This window comes from Gobio gobio, assembly GCF_949357685.1.
Source record: "Gobio gobio genome assembly, chromosome: 7".
NCBI lineage: Eukaryota > Metazoa > Chordata > Actinopteri > Cypriniformes > Gobionidae > Gobio > Gobio gobio.
Window position 1 is genome coordinate 47,481,910 of NC_137103.1, and position 24,571 is coordinate 47,506,480.

Below are 24,571 nucleotides of genomic sequence, written 5' to 3' on the forward strand. Positions count from 1 at the left end.
GAAACTCACCATTAACAGGGCTCAATCCAGTTGTCTTTCAAATTCCCTCTGCACGGAATTGGATAGCGTCATGACCGGCACAACCAACCAGAGCAAAGAAGAAGGTGAAGCCGAGCTAACGTTAGTTGATAGACTTTCCCCATATCCGGTCGGCAAAACTTCGACCATATCTTCTTTTCTTCTAACTCTACTTTTCAGTGCCGTTCTTTTCTCAAAGAAAAGCTTAACTCCAAGTCTTCCAGAGTCGCGGCCAAACCCGATTCAAAAGACCGCTGTTCATCAGCTTCTTTGTTTATGAGTAGCATGTAGAACCTCCCCAACTCTGCCGTGACGTGACGTCATTATGTTAAGCCCGCCTCCGACTCTACACACGCTATGGCCTGACCAAAGTTTGGTTTTTCCAGCTCTCAGGTCTACCGAGAGTTGCTAGACTACACTCGCGGCAAAATCCATTTCTTGCGTCTAGATTTCTAGGCTAGGTGAGTAATTAATGACAATTTTCATTTTTGAGTGAACTAACCCTTTAAAAACTGAAACAACAGATTAATTAAATATGCACTGTGTACTTTAGGTCTGATGAATGCATTAATATGTGCTTTATAATTATAATTTATAATTACTTATAAACAGTCAATATCCTAGTAATATGCATGCTAATAAGCAACTAGTTAATAGTGAGAATTGGACCCTAAACAAGTGTTTTAAAGTGTTACCAAGTATTAATTTATTAAAGAATATTTTCTTATTAAAAAAATCGGGGTGGCACTTTATAGTTCACTTTAGACATCCTAGCTTTGCCATAACTCTCATTAATTTGCAACGTCATGCCAACTAACTCTCATTAGAGTATTAGTAGACTGTTAGGTGTTAGGGTTCCGGTTAGTAGAATAAGTTGACATGTACTTGCAAATGTACTTGTAGAATGTCTGTTGGGGGAGCATCAAAATAAAGTGTTAGCAGATCTATTAAATTCACATTTATTTGTATAGAGCTTTTCACAACACATATCAGGCCCTGTTTTATCGATCCGAGCGCAAGGTCTGAAGTGCACACCGCAGGTGCACTTAGGGCGTGTCTGAATCCACTTAAAAACCAAAAGGGTTGTACCTACCTAGTCTCTTAATGAGTCATGGGTGTGTTTTGGGTATAACTTGCAATAAACCAATCAGAGTCTCATCTCCACATTACCTTAATTGCACCGTGATGGATTGCTATTTACATGGCAAAATTTGTCCCTGTGTGTGTAATAAGCAGAGTATACACGCGTTGTGCACCCGCCTAGGCGCATATTACTAACGCATGCTTTAAAGAGCACCTATCATAGAATTTTGAAATTTACCTTTCATGTAGTGTGTAACATAGATCTAAGTGAACAAAAACATCCTGCATAGTTTTGAAATATGACAGTACACCGTATTTATAGTTATTTTCTTTCAAAAGTAAGAGTCGACTCTGAGTCATTTTTAAGAATCGTTAGAAGACCGAAGCTTTTTCTCTGACTAGATGACGTCAACTTGTCAAGTTATTTGAATATGATACGCCCACTTATTGCGCTCCAAGACGCCAGTGAAAACTAGAAAACATCATGGCCACGAGACGCTGTGTTCTGAGGTGCGACTCAAAAGCAAACTTTTTTCATCTGCCCAAGGATGAGCATTTGAAGACTAAGTGGCTTGAAGATAAACCATACATCGTCGTGATTGAGTGTTTATTAGTCGTCAAATGTATGTTTCGCGATCTCAGGAAGCTTTTATTATGGACTTCTATTATGGCACATGGTATCTTCTTCGTCTGTCTGTACCATATATGGACTACATGTGCACAGAGCGCCCTCCGGCTGCCAGTATGAATTGAAAACAACACATAAGAGACTCAATCGCTCATGAATAGGCTATCTGCGCATTTTGAGGAAGTATTGAATAAAAAATACTCCTCTGTTTAGAAATTTGACACAGACATATGAGAATCTATCAATATGTCTCCTCATCTGCACACTTTTGAACTAAAAGCCCTGAGGGATGTTGATTTGTCGCGAGTCTTCGTGAGGAGAATAGAGGAGTTTTTTTATGAATGAGATCAGCTGAGGCTCATATTACAATCAAACGGTACAGACGCGGTTTTCATATTCATAACTCCTGACACATATTAACAAATTACTGTCACTATAAGACTTTGATGGGCGTTCCGTTTCCGAAAATATCTGCACAGACTATACCAATCACAACTGACTGGGTCATCGGACCAATCACCGCAGATTAGCGTCACGTAAAGGCGGGGTTTTGAAAAGTGAATCACTAAAGGAATCATTTGAGAATCGCTGTCAAAACAGGTAAAAATAAATGCATATTATAAGAAAACTAAAGTCTTTTTTGTCATTGCATGCATGCAAAACTGTTGTTGGGGACTTCTAAAACAATATTTGGAACATTTTAAATGCCATGATAGGTGCTCTTTAAATAACATAAAAAATACTGACTTTAGACCAGGTTTTTGTTGGTCAAAGATGCAGTCGTTTTCAGTTGCCTCAAAATAGCAATGTGCCAACAATGCACTTGACCACACCTCGTTTTCAGACCAGCACGCCTATGGGCGAACAATTGGTGCGAGTGCATTTGCTATTTAAACAAAGTGGCGCTGGACGTGAAAAGGATAACTGTGTTGGGCTGAAACTAGCAAAAAACACTTACGTCATGCCTGCCTATGATAGGGCCCATCGTTTCAAAGCAGCTTTACAGAAAATGCATGTGCCTACATTACAATTCAGAGTGATCTGTTATCAGAGGTGACTGTGTCCAAGTTATGTAGGCTATTTCAGATATGTACATATACAAATCAAACTGTTTTAGCTTACAATGTATTCATTTAAATAATGTATTCATTTAAGGCAGAAACAATGAGCACATTGAAGTAACAAAATGATTTGTGACCTTGGACCACAAAACCAGTCATAAGTCACACGGGTATATTTGTGGCAATGGCCAACAATACATTGTATGGGTCAAAATTATCGATTTTTCTTTTATGCCAAAAACATTAGGATATTAAGTGAAGATCATGTTCCATGAAGATATTTTGTAAATTTCCTACAATAAATATATCCCAAATGTATTATTAGTAGTAAAAAGCATTGCTAAAGACTTCATTTGGACAACTTTAAAGGCGCACACTCAGATTCCAGATTTTCAAATAGTTGTATCTCAGCCAAATATTGTCCTATCCTAGCAAACCATACATCAATGGAAACCTTATTTATTCAGCTTTCAGATGATGTTTCAATGTAGCACTGGTGCCTGTTGATTCAGGGTTTGCTTCATCTGAAGTCTCGCTGGAGTTGGAATCATAAGAGGCTGGATCCAAACTGGAGCTGACAGACTCTCTAGTTACCTCATGGGCATCCCGAGATAAAACAGAAAAGCAAATGCAAAATAATTAGCATAGCTGCTGTTCATAACATTAAACAAAGATAATCATTTACATTTGATCAGATATAACTGGAGTACAAGGTTATGAGATGCATTATGTGAATGCTTGGCTAAAGTGATGCATCTTTAATCTAGATTTAAACTGGGAGAGTGAGTCTGAGCCATGAACATTATCAGGAAGGCTGTTCCAGAGTTTAAAAAAACGCTCTCCTTCTTTTAGTGGACTTAGATATCCTAGGTACTACTAGAAGTTTTGTGATCTTAAAGAGCGTGATGGATTGTGGGGGGATAGAAGATCCAGGCAACCCGTAACCCGTGTTTTTCCAACCTTCTACCCGTGAAAGTGCACTGAAAGTGCACACTAAACTAAAGGATTATTAGGAACACCATACTAATACTGTGTTTGACCCCCTTTCACCTTCAGAACTGCCTTAATTCTATGTGGCCTTGATTCAACAAGGTGCTGAAAACATTCTTTAGAAATGTTGGCCCATATTGATAGGATAGCATCTTGCAGTTGATGGAGATTTGTGGGATGCACATCCAGGGCACGAAGCTCCCGTTCCACCACATCCCAAAGATGCTCTATTGGTTTGAGATCTGGTGACTGTGGGGGCCATTTTAGTAAAGTGAACTCATTGTCATGTTCAAGAAACCAATTTGATATGATTCAAGCTTTGTGACATGGTGCATTATCCTGCTGGAAGTAGCCATCAGAGGATGGGTACATGGTGGTCATAAAGGGATGGACATGGTCAGAAACAATGCTCAGGTCGGCCGTGGCATTTAAACGATGCCCAATTGGCACTAAGGGGCACTAAAGTGTGCCAAGAAAACATCCCCACACCATTACACCACCACCACCAGCCTGCACAGTGGTAACAAGTAATGATGGATCCATGTTCTCATTCTGTTTACGCCAAATTCTGACTCTACCATCTGAATGTCTCAACAGAAATCGAGACTCATCAGACCAGGCAACATTTTTCCAGTCTTCAACTGTCCAATTTTGGTGAGCTTGTGCAAATTGTAGCCTCTTTTTCCTATTTGTAGTGGAGATGAGTGGTACCCGGTGGGGTCTTCTGCTGTTGTAGCCCATCCGCCTCAGGGTTTTGCGTGTTGTGGCTTCACAAATGCTTTGCTGCATACCTCGGTTGTAACGAGTGGTTATTTCAGTCAAAGTTGCTCTTCTATCAGCTTGAATCAGTCGGCCCATTCTCCTCTGACCTCTAGCATCAACAAGGCATTTTGGCCCACAGGACTGCCGCATACTGGATGTTTTTCCCTTTTCACACCATTCTTTGTAAACCCTAGAAATGGTTGTGCGTGAAAATCCCAGTAACTGAGCAGATTGTGAAATACTCAGACCGGCCCGTCTGGCACCAACAACCATGCCATGCTCAAAATAGCTTAAATCACCTTTCTTTCCCATTCTGACATTCAGTTTGGAGTTCAGGAGATTGTCTTGACCAGGACCACACCCCTAAATCATTGAAGCAACTGCCATGTGATTGGTTGATTAGATAATTGCATTAATGAGAAATTGAACAGGTGTTCCTAATAATCCTTTAGGTGAGTGTATATATGCTTTTTCATATGTTTACGTTGGTAAGAGTGGTTGCCAAGCATGTTGTGAAGTGATGTACAGAACCGTTGGGCGAAGCGTTCATATCCGTGTTTAAAACATAGCCATTGACCAATCAGAATCAAGGACTGGAACTAACTGTTTTATAATGGTTTTTAAGGCGAATCTCATTCAGTAATTATTGATTATGGAGCTATCCTCAGTCCTAAATTTGACCACTAACTGATTAAATAATATTGCTCCCATATTAGTTAATAGTTGTAGCTGAAGTGTTAATGTAGTACTACTCATTTGTCCTGCATTACTTCCTGCATAGTTATTAATGATGGGCCATTATTTTTAAAGTGTTGCCATTGTAGCTTGTTTATTGAGGATGCAGGATAACCACCTAGTTATGTATTATGGTAATTTAGTCTAGCGGTCATGAACTATAATTTTTCTGCATCAGAAACAGATAGCATGTTCCATAGCTAATCACTGGTAGTTGACATGTAGTTGCAAAGTTACTTATAGTTAGTAGAATTTTTAAAGTGGATTATCGGGGGGAAAAAAACTACAATTTAATATTTTAAAGAACTTTTTTCCATTATAAAGAACCTTTAGATAAATGGAAAGGTTCCATAGATTTTAAAAAGTTCTTCATGGAACCAATAAAAAACTTTTTTTTTGTTTGTTTTGTTACTTAGTAGCTACATTTTCTGCATTTATAAAGCACTGAAATGGCATTAACAATAAGTCCCTCTGTTCGTTTTTCCCCTTCAGGAGATGACAAGCAGACTACAGGAAATCAAACAGAGGTGAGTACTCTAAAGCAATAACAGAGATAAGATATTAACCCCAGCACTTAACATGAGCATTAGATTTGATCTTCCTCACTCCTGTCTCCATCATCACCGTATCAGACATCACACAGTATTCCTTTTCAGCCGTCTTAGTGGACGTGGTGGTATGTAAGCTAAGCCTCCGGCTGCTTCTCTGCAGAGCTCTCTATGCTAAGACGCTCAGCTTTCCTGCGAGATGGATGGAGCTCTGATGCAGTTGTCATTGATTACCTGCTGGAGCAAAGCTCCTGAAATAGAGTCTGCGTGAAATCAGATCCCCTCTCTCACGCTGTGCTTTTCCACTGTCCACGCCAGGCCCAGAGTGCCCAGCTGTCTCCAGCCCAGAGGAAACAGAGCGTCTATACGCCACCGACCATGAGAGGTACCATATACACCATCTGCATATTATGTGACGTGTTTCAGGCTCTTACGTAACCATACACCATCTGAGTCATTCCTGTTATGCAGTTGCTTTTGAGCTCTTAAAAAAAAATCCATGTGCTTGTGTCGTGATTTACGGTAGTATTTCTATAAAAAGATACACCAGACTTTAAGAACAAAAGGTGACCAAACTCAATACTTAAACTTTTTAATTATAGCTAGATTAGCATAGAGAGCTCTGCAGAGAAGCAGCTGGAGGCTTAGCTTAATAAAAAAAAAATTAAAAAACGTAATAAAGATTAGATTTATACAATAGCATCAAAATTAATATGATGAATAAATGTCTCAGTGATGATTGAGAGTTAGCATACCTTTCACATTTTTCTACACCATTGATAATATTGATATTATCATGCTCCAGCCAAACAAACCAATTAATATTTATACAGTTATTTATAATATAAATAAATGTATAATAAATATTATATGAATATAATGTTTCTACGATTTACAATTTATACAGTTCATAATATGCCAGGGTTATTGACTGATCTAATATAAAAAAATAAAAATATATATATTTTTTTGTTTTTATAAAATACGTTTTTAATTTTATTTCAGCTAATTGCCAAGGCAACATTTCTCTTTTTCATTAGTTTAATTACAATAACTAAAACTGAAATAAAAATGTATAAAAAATATATAGCATTTTTTTTTTACTTATACAAATTACAAAAACACAATAAAATGCAAAAGAATACTAACTGAATAAAATTAAACTAAAAAAAAAAAAAATGAAATTAATTTCAAAATATTAATAAAAACTATTATAGTATCTCAATACTATTATACTAACATAACTGTAATATGCAGAAATGTACATAAGCCTTTTGCTTACTCCATACATGTATATTACATTATAGTAATATTTGTATGATTACTTTTATCCTTCAAACTACTTATTTTTAAAAAAAATATATATATTCTCTGTGCGTGTGTGTGTGTGTGTGTGTGTGTGTGTGTAGACTCACAACAAATTTCACGTGTGTTTGTGCACACCTGAATAAACCTCATCTCAATCTAATAGTTCAAAACATAACAGAATTATTCAAACCCATTGTTAATACTTATAATAACTAATAATGTTTGAGCACAATGATGTCACCTCCTGGAGGATTATGTAATTAATGGAACCTTTTTTGTCAGTTATAAGGATTTTACAAAAGATTGATGGAAAGTGATGCTGATGACTCATGAAAAATATATAAACTAATCACAATAATTTCAAGAAAACAACATGTTTAGTTCGGGAAAAAATAAAATAAATCTAAATAAATCACCATGTTAGAGGTTAGTGCATCACTAGGGACATGACACCAATAACAACATCAGCTCAAAAACTCTAGAGAAAATTATGGGAAATTAACTTAATTATTAAGCAATTTCAATCCTTAAAAAAAATATTATATTAATGCAATAAATGTACTGCATAGTAGGAATCCTCTGTCTTTGCCATCTGTGTGTTTGATCCACAGTACACTTACTTACTCAGCCATGCCATCTTCTCCATTAACATTCACACTACACATATTTCACCGATGGAGGCGGCGATTTGCATCCAATGACCCACACATGCAGCCCCCTCAACAGACTACTCACACTGCTCGTGCTTATGGATCAGTCGCTAATATTAACACAGTTCCTCCGCTCGAAACCACACACACTGTCAGAGGTCCAAAGTCTGACAGCACTAGTGAATATGTGTCTATTTTGTCGTTTTTTTTCCCAGCATGATTTAAGAATAATTCAAAGAGCATGTTGAGCTTCATGGAGCTTCAATGTCATAAATCTAATTGTTTGATTAGTGGCCTATAGAAATATTGCTGCATTTAAAACATTTCTTACTCAGAACTTTCCTTAATATTGTGTTTATTTCCACGCTTCAATTAGATTCTAAATCCCAGATTTTCAATGTGGTCTCAGACTTTTCAACCATGTATAGTATGATATAATAAGACAGTAAACTACTGCATTTGACCATCCATAGTCCTTCATTAAAAAGCCTTTTCATCAGGAAAATCTATCCTTTATGAGCAGCTTCTTAATTCAAAGTAAAGACTTAGTCTTTTACACATATCAATACTAGTAAACAGTTTTTCAGGATTTATTTTATTGAAATGTTTGATTGTTTCGTTTTTGTTTTTTTATCAAATAGCTATAGATTGTGATCACTCCTTGATTTTCAGCTGTAATGTTTTATGGTGACACTTTACAATAAGGTCTCATTTGTTAACATTACTTAATGGATTATTAGCTAACTATAAACATTGTGTGTTTTACAGCATTTTTTTTATCTTTGAGAATGTTAATGAATACAAAAAATACTCTTGTTCCTTGTTAGTTCATGTTAAAGTGCTATTTTAAATGCTCCTAATTTTGGTTTGGAGGTCTCCTACAAGCTCTCCAAGATCAACTTTTCTCTGATTGGTCAGATGGCCCAGTCTGTTGTGATTGGTCTATCGCTTACAGCGCATGTCAGAAATTAAACGTCCATTACCATATCTGAATTTCAGCTCTGGATCTTCCTCAGCACTTGAAACATGGTGATGTGAGCAGTAACGATGGCATCGGTTTTAACGTGTCAACTCGAGATTGAGTCCTCATCATTTGAAAGTGCATACAAAGTGGATTTGCTTTCGCAGCGCAGAAAACTCTTTTTTCATGACAGCAGCCATATCACCCTGTTGCCCAAGACTGGTTGCCCACTGAAGCTAAGCAGGGTTGAGCCTGGTCAGTACCTGGATGGGAGACCTCCTGGGAAAACTAGGTTGCTGCTGGTAGAGGTGTTAGTGAGGCCAGCAGGGGGTGCTCACCCTGTGGTCTGTGTGGGTCCTAACACCCCAGTATTAGTGATGGGGACACGTGAGACGTTAAACAGAGGTCCTGAGGTCCTCTCTGTGGTCATTAAAAATCCCAGGATGTCCTTCAGAAAAAGAGTAGGGGTGTAACCCCGGCATCCTGGCTAAATTTGCCCATTGGCCCCTCCATCATGGCCTCCTGATCATCCCCATATACACTCACCTAAAGGATTATTAGGAACACCTGTTCAATTTCTCATTTATGCAATTATCTAATCAACCAATCACATGGCAGTTGCTTCAATGCATTTAGGGGTGTGGTCCTGGTCAAGACAATCTCCTGAACTCCAAACTGAATGTCAGAATGGGAAAGAAAGGTGATTAAGCAATTTTGAGCGTGGCATGGTTGTTGGTGCCAGACGGGCCGGTCTGAGTATTTTACAATCTGCTCAGTTACTGGGATTTTCACGCACAACCATTTCTTGGGTTTACAAAGAATGGTGTGAAAAGGGAAAAACGTCCAGTATGCGGCAGTCCTGTGGGCGAAAATGCCTTGTTGATGCTAGAGGTCAGAGGAGAATGGGCCGACTGATTCAAGCTGATAGAAGAGCAACTTTGACTGAAATAACCACTCGTTACAACCGAGGTATGCAGCAAAGCATTTGTGAAGCCACAACACGCACAACCTTGAGGCGGATGGGCTACAACAGCAGAAGACCCCACCGGGTACCACTCATCTCCACTACAAATAGGAAAAAGAGGCAACAATTTGAACAAGCTCACCAAAATTGGACAGTTGAAGACTGGAAAAATGTTGCCTGGTCTGATGAGTCTCGATTTCTGTTGAGACATTCAGATGGTAGAGTCAGAATTTGGCGTAAACAGAATGAGAACATGGATCCATCATGCCTTGTTACCACTGTGCAGGCTGGTGGTGGTGGTGTAATGGTGTGGGGGGTGTTTTCTTGGCACCCTTTAGGCCCCTTAGTGCCAATTTGGCATCCTTTAAATGCCACGGCCAACCTGAGCATTGTTTCTGACCATGTCCATCCCTTTACGACCACCAAGTACCCATCCTCTGATGGCTACTTCCAGCAGGATAATGCACCATGTCACAAAGCTTGAATCATTTCAAATTGGTTTCTTGAACATGACAATGAGTTCACGGTACTAAAATGGCCCCCACAGTCACCAGATCTCAACCCAATAGAGCATCTTTGGGATGTGGTGGAACGGGAGCTTCGTGCCCTGGATGTGCATCCCACAAATCTCCATCAACTGCAAGATGCTATCCTATCAATATGGGCCAACATTTCTAAATAATGCTTTGAGCACCTTGTTGAATCAATGCCACGTAGAATTAAGGCAGTTCTGAAGGCGAAAGGGGGTCAAACACAGTATTAGTATGGTGTTCCTAATAATCCTTTAGGTGAGTGTGTGTATATTTATATACACACACACTGATTGGCTTCATCATTCTGTCTCCTCTCCACCAATCAGCTGGTGGGTGGTGGAGGTTCTGGCGTAATATGGCTGCCATCGCATCATGCAGGTGGATGCTGCACATTGGTAAACTCCCTTCTATATGTAAAGCACTTTGAGAACCCAGAAAAGTACTATATGAATGTAACAAATTATTATTATTATGATTAATTATGACATGTCGACAACATGAACCAAACACTTCCAGGCCTCAGCTGCAACTACAGTGTTTGAGGGTCAAAGTAGACATGAAGACTATAGACAGGCATTATGCAAATTTGTCTCAAACCTAGGTTTGTGCAGGAAGTAAGACTGGAATTTTCAAAATCGGTTCTTTCTTTTGGGAGACAATAACGCCATTTGTCGTGCACTTTGATCTTTGAAACTTTGCAGACCTTTTACATTCACAAACAGCTCTATTACACACTACATGTAATGTTAGCAAATGAATCATTATTGTAAAGTGATACCAATTTTATTTATGATTTATTAGTGGAGTTTATGTATTTCATAAGTAAGCCAACAACTGTGAATCGAAGATTGTGACATTTCTGGATAATGCGGTTGTTAGTCCTTCAACTTTGCAGTATGTATGCAGCCACTGTTTCTCTTTTCTTGAGGGGCGTCTGCTCTAGTGAAAATGTGTCATCTTTATTTTTCTCTTTTTATCAGTGCACAATGCTCGGGGTGGAGTATTTACAAATCTTCAAATTATTATGCAAGTGAGCTATCAGTAGGATTTCAGTACAATAAAGATTCATATTTTAGTTGTTTTTTTGTTTAGTTTATTTCTATATAAACTTTTACACAACTGGTATCAATCTCTTACAGGTTTGTTAAATGTTGTTCTTGTGCAATATGCGGAGGAAGGAAGATCTTTCTCAAGATGAAAAGCATGAAATGCTGCAACATTATGCAAAAGGCATGAAACCAATTAATATTGTGTGAAAATTTAATGGAGATTATCAAACTATTATAAGATGTGCGAGTAATTTACAGCACAAGAGAACTCGGTCAGATAAAGGCTTATTAAGGAAAGTTTCTGTCAAAAAAGTGATTAAAATTGTATTTAAAGGACAGCTATAAAAAAAAGCCACTGTTGAGCAGCAAACAGGTATTTGAAGCTGCCGGTGTCTCTGGAATCCATTTACCTAAGTAGACCTGGCAAACTATTTAACAAACCTGTCTGAGATTGATACCAGTTATCTAAAATGATATGACAAATAAAACAAACACTTTCTTTGAAAAACTAAAAGATGTATGTTTATTCTACTGATATGTCACTTGCATAATTGGGCCGTGTTTCATTGTTTTAATGTTTTCTTCTTGCCCAATTAATGGGGCAGTAAAGAGCAGAAAATGACCCATCAGGATTCAAACTCACGTTGTCTTCACATAAGTGCCACCATGCAACATGCTGAAGCAGGTGCACTGCCCACCGGGCCACGTTTGTGACAAAGTAGAGGTTTTAAGACAATGAGATGGGGGAGGGAGAGTGGTAAAGTCCGCCTCGCTGACTCATGGACAAGGCCATTTCCTGGCATGGACGTGCTAAATTCACATTAGCTTGATCTATTGATTGAAGTGGGGGGAGGAGAGAGATACATCATTCTAGAGAGATGGCCTCAAATGGACAGCCTGGCAGAGCAGTTTTCAATGAACACTCAGCATCCTTTTGGTCGGTGCAGGGCAGAAACAGCTAAAGCAATCTGATTTGCGGAGAGGCCAAGTTTGCTCGCTGTGCTGGTGTGGGCTAATCGTGGTTCAGTGGTGTCAAAACCTCATTTGTGTAAGTAGAAATCATCTATCTGTCCCTTAGCCAGCGATTGTGAAAAGTTTTGAGAAGATTGTTTTTAATAGCAACAAACTCAATTTGTGGTGAGCTGAACTCCTTCCAGGAAAAAAACTGCTGAGTGTAGCGCAGATTTTTTAGAGGACTTGATTGCATATATATATTCTTTTTTTTTAAATGACAAAAAAATACATATATACACACTTTATTGCCAAAAGTTTTGGGGCGCCTGCCTTTACATGCACATGAACTTTAATGACATCCCATTCTTAAACCATAGGGTTTAATATGGAGTTGGCCCACCCTTTGCAGCTATAACAGCTTCAACTCTTCTGGGAAGGCTTTTTGATAATTTTTGACCATTCTTCCAGAAGCGCATTTGTGAGGTCAGGCACTGATGTTGGACGAGAAGGCCTGCCTTGCAGGTGTTCTATCGGGTTGAGGTCAGGACTCTGTGCAGGCCAGTCAAGATCCTCCACACCAAACTCGCTCTTCCATGTCTTTATGGACCTGGCTTTGTGCACTGGCACGCAGTCATGTTGGAACCGGAAGGGGCCATCCCCAAACTGTTCCCACAAAGTTGGGAGCATGAAATTGTCCAAAATGTCTTGGTATGCTGAAGCATTAAGAGTTACTTTCACTGGAACTAAGGGGCCAAGCCCAACCCCTGAAAAACAACCCCACACCATAATCCCCCCTCCACCAAACTTGACACTTGACACAATACAGTCAGGCAAGTACCGTTCTCCTGACAACCGCCAAATCCAGACTCGTCCATCGGATTCCCAGACAGAGAAGCGTGATTCGTCACTCCAGAGAACACGTCTCCACTGCTCTAGAGTCCAATGGTGGCGTGCTTTACACCACTGCATCCAATGCTTTGCATTGCACTTGGTGATGTAAGGCTTGGATGCAGCTGCTCAGCAATGGAGACCCATTCCATGAAGCTCTCTATGCACTGTTCCTGAGCTGATCTGAAGGCCACACAAAGTTTGGAGGTCTGTAGCTACTGACTCAGCAGAAAGTTGGTCGACTTCTGCGCACTGTGCGCCTCAGCATGCACTGACCCCTCTCTGTGATTTTACGTGGCCTAACACTTCGTGGCTGAGTTGCTGTTGTTCCCAATTGCTTCTACTTTGTTATGATACCACTAACAGTTGACTGTGGAATATTTAGTAGTGAGGAAATTTCACGAATGGACTTATTGCACAGGTTGCAACCTATCACGGGACCACACTTGAATTCACTGAGCCCCTGAGAGCGACCCATTCTTTCACACATGTTTGTAGAAGCGTCTGCATGCCTAGGTGCTTGATTTAATACACCTGTGGCCATGGAAGTGATTGGAACACCTGAATTCAATTATTTGGATGGGTGTCCCAATACTTTTGGCAATATAGTGTATGTGTGCATTCCATACATTTCTATATATATATATTATATATGACATACTATTTTGTATGTCAGTCTTCAACAGGAATTTTCTTAAATGCAGTTGAAATCATATTGATTTCTGGCTTCTGTGGAATCTTATTCATATTTAATTTACTGAACAACTTCAAAGCTACTGGTAGATCTTTGTAAACAGATATTTTTGTTATTATTAAAATCGTAAGGTGAAAATAAATGGGATTTTGCTTCTGTAACTCGACTGTTGTGCTCTATTATCTCCATGTAGATCATAGTTCTTCTATGTTGTTAGCAGTAGTTTATTATTCGGGAATTCCTGATTTAGTTTTTTGTCGTTTTGTAGCTTGATTAGATTTTTATTTAGCTTTTTCATGTTTTTGATTATGGTAGATTCTGTCTTAAACAAGGAAATATTGTTAAACCATTTTTAACACTTTGGTAAATGATGTCATTGTCTTTCTAGATGAGCATGTTGTGTAAATGAGTAGTGTAAGCATTAGGCATCATCATCAGGTTTGCAGATGAAACCTTCTGAAAGCTCTTAAGATGCTTTCAGACCTGCTTCATGAGAGAGCTATCAGCTTACAGTGCATTAGCTCACTATTCTGATACTGTGCTGTTGATGAAAACTTGGGCTGGGTGATATATTGAGTATTCATATGATTTTGTTTTGCATATTTGCATTGATTTTACTGGTGATATAGAATGAAGCAACATTGTGAATTTTATGATCATTTTAATGAGATTTCCTGAAGGCACGTCCTGATTTTGCTGAGTTAGACACTTTGCTCCTATTTTGTTCATCCTGAATTCCTGTCTGAAAATTTTATCTGAACCATATCCCTACCCCTACCCATAAATTATTCCTAAAATCAGAGGGAAGTGAATAACCCTGATGTAGAAGCATCCTTGGTTGTGAGCCTAAACTTGATATAACCTGTAAATTTGTCTCTCAAATCTGATTGGTTTATTGGAATGTTGTTCCAGAATCAACAAAGATGTTGATCCAGGAACATGTTGCACTTGGTGTAGGTTTTTATGTGTAGTTTTTTGTTGTTGTTGCTATATTGCCCAGCCCAACACCCAACTGATGAAACAAGCGTAGTTTTAAAAAGTTATATATATATATATACTTTGAATGCATAAACACTCTCCTTTTAGTTAAAACAACTTTTTGGTTTGAGGTATACATAGCATGCATACATCTCGTTTTCATTTTCCATTTCATAGCCGACCGTTGAGTGTACTTTGATTCATGTCTTACATTTGGATGGGGTTCAGAAATCTCAATGTTGCGCACCTCGCAGGCCTGTGCTGATAGCCTGTGTCCACTGTGTGGCGCTGTGCTGTGTGTCCTGTGTTGAGTGCAGAGCTGCAGCTGGTGGTGGAGCAGCACTTTCAGAGGCAGGAGCAGCAGGAGGCGTTGCTCTCTGACAGCCCAGACACGCCCAGTCCAATCACAGCACAGCATTTTGCCAACCAAGCTCAGTGGGCCAATCACAACAGCTCAGAGCCCAATGGCAATGAGCCTTATGTCAGTACTGAGGGGCAGCCAGGCAGCAGTGGGGCCGGGGGTAAGTCCAGAACAAAAACTGGGAAGGGACAAGGTTAAATCTCCGGGTAAAATAAATAAATACATAAATAATTATGGAGGACTAAAGTACTCTAAATTAAACAATGAAACCAATTAACAATTAACAAATACATTAAAAAAAAGAATAGTTCAATGTTATTATTCTTAAAGATGTTAACTACTTTCAAAAACTATACTGAATGTAATTAATAATTATGTATGTATGTTAAGTATGTGATTCATCCATTAGGAAATTAGCCTTTTATTATTCAATTATTTAAATGCAGTAGTTTTGTATAAGTGGATAAACATGTTTTAATTTGCGTTATGAAATATTACAAAATAAATGTGTACGTTTAATCATATTAGATATTTGATTGTCAAAATTCGTTATTGATTGTATCACGGCAAAATAAATGGGTACCTTTTATTTTTTTATTATGCGTTTGTTAATACAAAATAAATTGATACATTTATTGTTATTTATTGATTTTATTACTTAATTGTGAGTGCTTTTACCCTCCATGAACAATCTCTTGGTGCACGAGCATGTAGTAGAAAAGCTGATTGCTTGGACGGAAGATCTGCTGGACTTTACTGACAAGACTTTTTTTGTCTCTGTCTCTCCTCCACTTTCTTTTAAAATTCTCATTCTTTTTTCTATTATTATTTTCAATATTATTATTATCCATTGTTTTATATATTCATATGCAGGAGACACAGCAGACACCTCAGGAAGTGAGCAGAAAAACTTGAGCAGTCCTTCATCTGTCTCTCGATAGCCGTAATAATGTACCTGGCACACCGTAGACCCGTCCCAAACATTTACTGTCCCCTCCACTCTTTGGAATAAGAAGACATGCTTTCTCAAAATACATGCATTGTACTTTCTCAGCTCTTTCTAAGTTCACTTCCTTTAGTTTTATCTGTGTGAAATGTAATGCTTGTTCTTCACTTTGAAATCTGTACTGAATTGATCTGACCTGTTTGTTTTTCTATTTGATAAAATGGCATTTGAAATATTTCCAATATGTATATCTGTGGCATCAGAAATGCGGGCCGCATATTTTGGCACTTTCAGATAAGTTGTAACAATTTCTTTATGGGTATTGGTTCACTTGTAGAAACAATGAAATAAAACATTTTTTGGAGCTTGAAATAAAAAAACAAGGAATGATGTAAATAATTGAGTAAGCGCTGTTTATCTAATGTTACTGTCATTTTGATTCTGTCTCATTCTCAGATGAATAAATGAAAGCTGTACTACAAAACATGTAATGGCTTAAAGGTGAAGTATGTCATTTCTGCGCAAACCAGTAGCAGATAGTGTAGAAAGAGAAGAACAATAACTGGGGGGAAAAATCACATCATTCAATATGGTGACCATTGAATGAATGAAAATCCTGCATTGCAGGCGTGATCTGTTTTTTGTTTTGTTTTTTACTTTAGAATAGGGCTATGGTGCATAACTTATTTTTATAATAATTGTGTTTAACATTGGAATTTGTGGTGAAAAACTACATTACCCATAATGCTGTACAGAAAATCCACCAATTAGAGTCAAAACAAGCAAAACGCACCAAAAGAGCTCTTTAGCTCGTGTTTTCCTACTCTCTCTTACATTTAACACGTACTGCTTTTATATACAGTATAATTAACATTTTTAAATGAGTAGGTTTCTATTTCTCCGTCGTTTTTATCATTCATGGGATTGTAGTTCTTTCCCTCACTAATGCCGTTAGGTACACGGTCTTGTACCTTGTATTTTTATTGGTTTTCAAATACGTTTTTGCTTTAAATAAAAGCTTGTAATGTTATGATTCACCTCGTAGCTCGTAGCCAACGCCTCTGAAAAAGTGGGCGGGCCCATTTGCACTCTCTTCAAAATGTGATACTGCAGTTGTGAGATTTGATTGCTGACTTGATATATGTTATTGAAACAATCTTGAGCAACTGGAAATTTTCCCCTGTGAAGTAGATAATAAAGTTACCACTCATATTTCTGCAGTTGTTTGCTCAAAAATGACACGCATCACCTTTAAGAAAGGTGCTTATTGTAACCCCCTAATTCTATTGCATCGAGATGATCGCTATCAAACTTTGAACTACTTTAGTCTTTAGTCAACTGGATCTAAAGAGGTAAGTCAGGACACACTGAGACTGCTGCATGCTGGGACTTATGCTGTGTTCGTCCTGCAGGTAGAGAGCACAGTGATAGCCAGCAAGATGAAAGGGAGAGTCATCATCCTCCGAGGCTCTCTCAAAAACACCTGGACACACTGTCAGAGGAACCCGGAGACCTATCACCGCGCCGCAAAGACACGCCGTACCAGCACCAGCCACCATTCGTCCCTGGTAGGACCAGATCATAAGCACATAATTCTGACATGGGGAAATGGGACATATAGGAAAAGCTTTTACTGCAATTTGCAGATTATGTTGATTTGTTGGTCCTGGAACAGCATTGCTATCAACCAATCAGATTTCAGGGTTATGTAATGTCTGTTTACATAATATTTTTTGTTCCGTTTACTTCCACTCATTTGCATATGAACTTTAACCTGAGTGTTCAGAAAATTAAAGCTTGACCAAAAGAAAATTCAATGCCACATTTACAAAGCAGCAGAATACGATTGTCACTTCACATGAGATTTGTGTGTATTTTTACATAAAGTGTGGTTTCATATACACTGAAACATACATATTGACAGCACAAAAGCAGACAATTATTTATGTATTGACAGCACTGTATTTGAGCACAGTTTAAGCACATTAAGATGTGAAAGAGAACTTAGTTTAATACTCACGTGACACGCAGCTTTCTGTGCGTGTGCACTCAGAAAACCGTATATCAGAAGTTTAGACTGATATGGGTTTAAAACGCATGCAGATAATAAACTTTCATGATGATGAAGAACTGCAATGTCACACGAGTGTGACCGTTATGGAGATGATAATCCAAACAGATGCCTTGTTAGTTTTTGGCAGAGTATCTGAGGCATGAGCTGTACAGACTCCGCCCTCTTCTGGAAAGCAGGGTGGGGAGCAGCAGCTCATTTGCATTTAAAGATACACAGCATGTTATTTCCACACAAAAATGTGCATTTACAACATGGTATAATAAATGATCTGTGGGGTATTTTGAGCTGAAACTTCAGACACACCCTGGGGACACCTGAGACTTATATTACATCTTGTAAAAGGAGGCATAATAGGTCCCCTTTAAAGTTAAAGAGATAGTTCACCCAAAAATTTAAATTAGATCTTTATCTGCTTATCCCCAGGGCATCCAAGATATAGGTGAATGAAGATTTTTAACTGCAACCGTTGCAGTCTGTCAGTCGTATAATGCATGTGAATGGTAGCAAAATCTATGAGAGTAAAAAAAACACGCACGGACAAATCAAAATTAAACCCTGCGTCTCGTGACGACACTGATGTCTTAAGACACGAAACCGAACAGCATTTATATATATATTTTTTTACCACTAATACACCACTATGTCCAACAGCCTTCAGCGCACGATCACTTCCGGTAAATGAGGTCAATGTACACGATCTGGCGTAGGTTACACAAGCGCCGGAAGTGATCTCTCGCGCCAATCTCTACACATGGTCGTCGGAAGCAAAAAAAATGTGGGTGGGTCCTCTCCCAGAATTTTTTTTACTGGAGTAGATGCCATTTACATTAAGTACAAATATATCGCCTTGTTTAACAAACGTCTGGTTGGGCCAGACAAAATTACGGAAAACACTGATTTTTTAACAGCGGTAATAGTGTAGGTGTAAGACGCATGGCATTAAGTTTTGAGGTAAAACGACCTGAGATTCGAATCTGCCTTTTGCCGAACTCGCTCTACTCCCTTTTCCCATTACATATCAGATCGGAAAGGGATTTATTTTCAATAAAAATGAAGAAAATATTAGAAAAGTGAAAATAAAGCATCTAACGTGTTTAATAATAAGTGTTTGTCAGTTAGTGCTAGGTAAACAGACATGTGCTGATGAATTAGAGACGATAAAAGTGAGTGGGTCCAATATCATTGGTCTTAAAAAAGAGGTGGATCTTGTCCTACCACCATACAATGGTTCCGACGCCCATGTCTCTATGCCAGATCGTGTACATTGTAAAAAATGATATAAATACTGTTCAGTTTCTCGCACAAACCGATCGTTTCGTGTCTTAAGACATCAATGTGTTGTCACAAGGCGCTGGGTTTAATTTGGATTTGTCTGTGTATTCACATGCATTATATGACGGATAGACTGCAATGGTTGGAGTTAAAAATCTTCATTTGTGTTCTACTGAAGAAACAAAGTCACCTATATCTTGGATGCCCTGGGGGTAAGCAGATAAACATAAAATTAAAATTTTGGAGTAAACTATCTCTTTAAAGGTCCCATGGCATGGATTGTTTTTATTATTTTGTTATTTTGGCACTTATTTTTTTTTATGTAAAAACCATACTAACAATATGTCATAATTTAGAAATAAAAAGTATTTTTTCTTTACTGATATTAGCCCTCTGGCTTGAATGCTCTGTTTCAAGGGGCGTGTCTGATGTGAGACTTCAGTGAAAACGCCCACTGTTGTGATTGGCTGACATCTTTGCAATTGAAATGAGTATTAGATTATGTGGCGGAGGGGGCATGGTTTAGCGAGGTCTGCAAGCGCTGCCAGAGAGAGAGAGAGACGGACGGCACTCGTGGACCAGAGAGACCTTAGAGCTGGAGAAAGATTGCTGAGAAAGTTTTATTGTACCGAGTTGTTGAGAGCGCGAGTTTATTTAGTTTGTATCTGAGAGTTCTGTATAAACACGAGTCCCAGTCACGCCGACTCTGTCTTCTTCCTCCTTATTCTACGAACTTTGTAACATGTGGAACCCGGCTCGAATACCTTTTACTACGTTTTTTTAACATCACAGCCATCGAGATGAACGAATCGTCAAAGTGTTGATTATAGCATTATTTTTTAGATCTTTTCAATCACATGAAAGGCTATTTTTCAAACACGACATCGGCATGAATACAGAAGAGCTTTGTGCAGCGTAACAGCATCATTCATTATAACGGCAGTTTGGGCAAGTGTGCAGATACACTCGCGACATGTGATTGACAGATCCGAACATTATAAAGAGAGCTTTCTTTGATTTGTATTTTAATAATTTAAATAACGGATTATTTTCATGCTACTAACAGAAACGATGTGAAGTTGATCGTTTTAGTCACTGGCTTGATTCACTGATGCATTACGCTTAGGGCATCAAGACGGCCAGCGGTGGGACTGACAGTATTAAACGATTTAGAAAGAAAGTCTGAGTGAACTTGAATGATTAGCTACACATCAGAAATCACTGATCACAGATCAGGCATCAATGAACACTGTTACTCACTGTTTGTGGCGGTGCTGTCGAATCCATATGGTAAAAGTCTGTTTGTAAAGCTTGTGCTGACATCGCGACTGATAAACAGAATCCATTTTCTCCAAATTCTCTGGACGGACAAAGCAGAGGAAGGGGAGGTAACCGTTCCCCGTATGACGGCATACAGGGAAGATTCCAGATCGGCTCATCTGAGCTCTCATTTTCTCAAAGGCAGAGCAGGACACCCAGAACTCGATTTACACTGATCAAAATTTCTAGCCACTTGGGAACTATATACAGGCTAGGGGAACTCATATTAATGTTTAAAAACCTGCCATGGGACCTTTAATAGTCAGTCTATAGTGTGAGAACAAAAGGGATTGACATCGGGTTGTTCAGACAGATCTACGATTCGAATACTGTATGTAAGCTGTTGTGGGATGGTTTAAAGGTCACACCTGTTATGGAAAGGTGAAAGCTGACACTTGCTCAAATCTTTCCACAGGGGTAAAGGTGCTGAAAAAACAAACAGACCCGTCTTCACTTTTCCAGGAGGAAGAGGAGAACAGCGGAGAACGGAAAGACAGTCAGACAGAGTAAAACTGTCTGAATGACACGAGGAAGTGACATCATTTATAATATCCTTTTGGAGCCGTTGTTTTAAACTTGTTTTCATGTAACTTTTTTTTTTCCAATGATTAAAATAGTTTGAAAGTAATTTTCATCTGGCAGATGTTGACAATGAATAGGCCTATAGTCATGCAATTTCACTCCAATACTTTGAGTAGTTCATTTTTAGTAGTTGACTTTTTATTATTGTGTTTTATTTCATATTAACGTTAATGTTGTTGTATTTCACAATGAGTTGTAATATGAAAGCGTAAGAAAACGGATGCTCCGACGATGATGATTTAGCAATACATGGGGAGGAATGTGAAACCAATCACATCCTACCTCGTTATTTTTGATCACCTCATGTGGAAGAGCTTGAGGCATTGATGAATCTTTCTCTGACAGAAGCAATATTTTTGTATGGCTGTTTTGTATGCAGACGTGACTCTGAAGTCCCACACGGCTGTTGTACAGCCCAACGGCTCTCTGACATGAGTGTCTGTAATGTGGGCATCATACATGGAGTTAAAGCTTGATACATGCTAACCAGGGTTTGAAATTAACACCCACAAACCCACCAAATGCGGGTGAAAATCCACTGTGGCGGGTAACCCATATCCACACACTAGCCAATTTGGGGGGTATGATTCATAAATTATGTTCTATCACTTTACATGTCATCGCTATCAGGAGCCTTTTAAAGGTGCACTATGTAAAATTGTTGCAGTAAAATATCCAAAAACCACTAGGCCAGTGATATATATTTTGTTCAGTTGAGTACTTACAATATCCCAAATGTTTCCAACTATTTGTAAATCGTGAGAAATTGCTATTTTAACCAAGGAACCGGGACGTGTGAGGGAGTCACCTGTCGATGGCGTCATATCTGCGTTACCCTCGGTTTCCGGTTTTATTTTTGCAGAAACGCTTTACTCTCACTGCAGTGTGCACAAGTGTCATAGCAGCCGCCGAGCGAACGCAGAGTAACGTCATAACTTCATTTTCAACACATTCAGATGTATCTAATATGATAAACAGAGTTGCGTTACCTCATACTCATGACCGGAAAAGCGGAAGTGGCTACTGTGTCATAATAAAAGTCCCGCTGCTCGCGAGGCGTGTGTTGCGTTCATCTGATTAACAATCGCTCCAGCGGCCTTGCTCAGCTCCACAACACACAGTCCTGCTCTTCTTCATACTACAGTAACGTTAATAATCACATCCATGAACATGATTCCTGCCCGAGTCCTATCCCGATTCTTTTCCACCGGCTGTGAGGTGAAGACCACATGTCCCAAGATTCTGCGCTCAAACGTGGTGTCATCAAACTACGGCTTTATTTTGAACAGGCGACCTCTAGTGGACGGAAAAGTTACATAGTGCACCTTTAAACTCTGCAAAACAGCGCGTAAAGAGGGTCGCACACTGAGGCCAAAACGCATTTTAATACGAGATGTAAACAAGGCCAGAGAAAAGCTGCGCAGCGATACGTCTTTAAAATTTGAACACATTGTTTCCTATGACCGTACACACACCGACAGCGCTCGACCACAGCGTCACTCCACATAGTTTTCCAATGACAACGTGAAAATGTCCGTACTGCATTTTTCAGTTACAGGTTTGTTTTTGTGGCTTGAATAAAAATACTTCATATCCTAGAGAAATAATAGAGATCTCTTTCCGTTTGTACTGTTTTTCCTCAAATACCTTAATTCAAACTCATTGACGCCACTTTGTTCATTCTTAAAGTGAACTTCTGTCTGTATTGTGATTATTCACAGTTTTGGACTGCCGCCCTGAACTCGAGAGCGCATGAACAGAATGACGCAACTGGTGTGTGATAAGCTTGGCTTGACTCTCGGCCAAAGTCATAGTAGACAATTAAGAGGCCACTTTTTCCAACCCGTTCTCATGAAGGCCACATCTCCAGGACCTTAGGACAAAAAGCGCCCTAGAGTCTTTATTGATATGGCATTTAAAAGAGAAGTTACAGAGAATTTAGTTTTTATTTCCATTTTAATTCATTGAATGGTATCCGCAAACAGAGTGATTGACTATCGTGAAGCTGAAAGCGATACCATGATTCAGAATCAGATTTAATAATACACATCTATGTCTAAGCTGTGATTTTGATAATCAGGTTCATTTCTGATGTATTTGTTTTGGCTAGTAGAAGGTCTGAATGGCTGGTAACTTAAAAATGTATAAGCCAAATTGGCCGGTGAGTGAAAAAGTTAATTTCAAACCCTGATGCTAACATGGCTAGTAGATTATTTTAGATATTTTGCAACACACACAATTTTTTTTTACTTTCTAGAAAATAATCAGCCTTCATCAATGTTATAATGTCGTGTCGTTTCTATACTATAACAGGGCAATTTTTGTGTGTGTGTAAATGCGTTTGAACAAATTAGAGCTTGATAACAGCACCCTATTCATATTTTTAAACATTAAATCTGTAGTAAATTTGTTGAACAAGTATTTCCAACAAATGTACTGTATGAATTACAAAATGTAAAACATCTGTCTCAGTCTCTCATTGTTGACTTCAGTAGCACATTTATAAAGTTTAATTATAGGTTATAGGTTAATCTCACAAAACTAAGAAATGTCTAGGTACATTTCCTCCATAAAAAATCCAAAGAAAAAATAAATTAATTGTTGCATAAAAATGAATGGCTTTTTTTTTGGCATGATGACATTTTCATGACAATTAAAATTCCCCTCTACAATTCTCATGAGAGCAAAACATTGATATATTATACTTTACAAATGTACTGTACAGTTTCTATAGTGGTATTTGTTGTACTGAATTTATGATGGTTTTAATTTTAAAGCAAAAGAATCATGCCATCCAGAAAGGACGATTTATAGCCTATATATCGTGTGGATGCAATTTTTCTTTTGCATTATTGTAATAATACTTTGGGGACAAATGTGCTTAATTGTAATGAAAATAATGCCAATGAATACATGTAAAAGCTTCACCCTTAAAAGAACACGCCACTATTTTTGAAAATAGGCTCATTTTCCAACTCCCCTAGAGTTAAACCATTGAGTTTTACCGTTTTCGAATCCATTCAGCCGATCTCCGGGTCTGGCGGTAGCACTTTTAGCATAGCTTAGCATAGATCATTGAATCTGATTAGACCGTTAGCATCTCGCTCCAAAAATGACCAAAGAGTTTCGATATTTTTCCTATTTAAAACTCGTCTCTTCTGTAGTTACATCGTGTACTAAGACCGACGGAAAATGAAAAGTTGTGATTTTCT

At 38.5% G+C, this 24,571-nt stretch overlaps 1 protein-coding gene across 3 annotated transcripts in view; it reads left to right on the forward strand.

Annotated features, from left to right (window-relative positions):
* ppp1r1c (protein phosphatase 1, regulatory (inhibitor) subunit 1C) overlaps positions 1-23,966 on the forward strand; it is a 40,615-nt gene extending 16,649 nt beyond the window's left edge. Inside the window, exons 3-7 of one of the 3 annotated variants that reach the window (XR_013816935.1) lie at positions 5,770-5,804; positions 6,144-6,210; positions 17,524-17,679; positions 21,193-21,991; positions 22,680-23,930. Coding sequence is in view for 2 of the 3 variants with exons in the window: in XM_079822529.1 (XP_079678655.1) it covers positions 5,770-5,804; positions 6,144-6,210; positions 15,122-15,325; positions 16,039-16,106 (374 nt within the window). In the remaining variant the exon portion in view is untranslated. Of the gene's footprint in view, positions 1-5,769; positions 5,805-6,143; positions 6,211-15,121; positions 15,326-16,038; positions 16,505-17,523; positions 17,680-21,192 lie in introns of those variants that run through there. The other 2 variants (XM_079822530.1, XM_079822529.1) reach the window with 2 other exon arrangements.
* Positions 23,967-24,571: the final 605 nt, after the last annotated feature.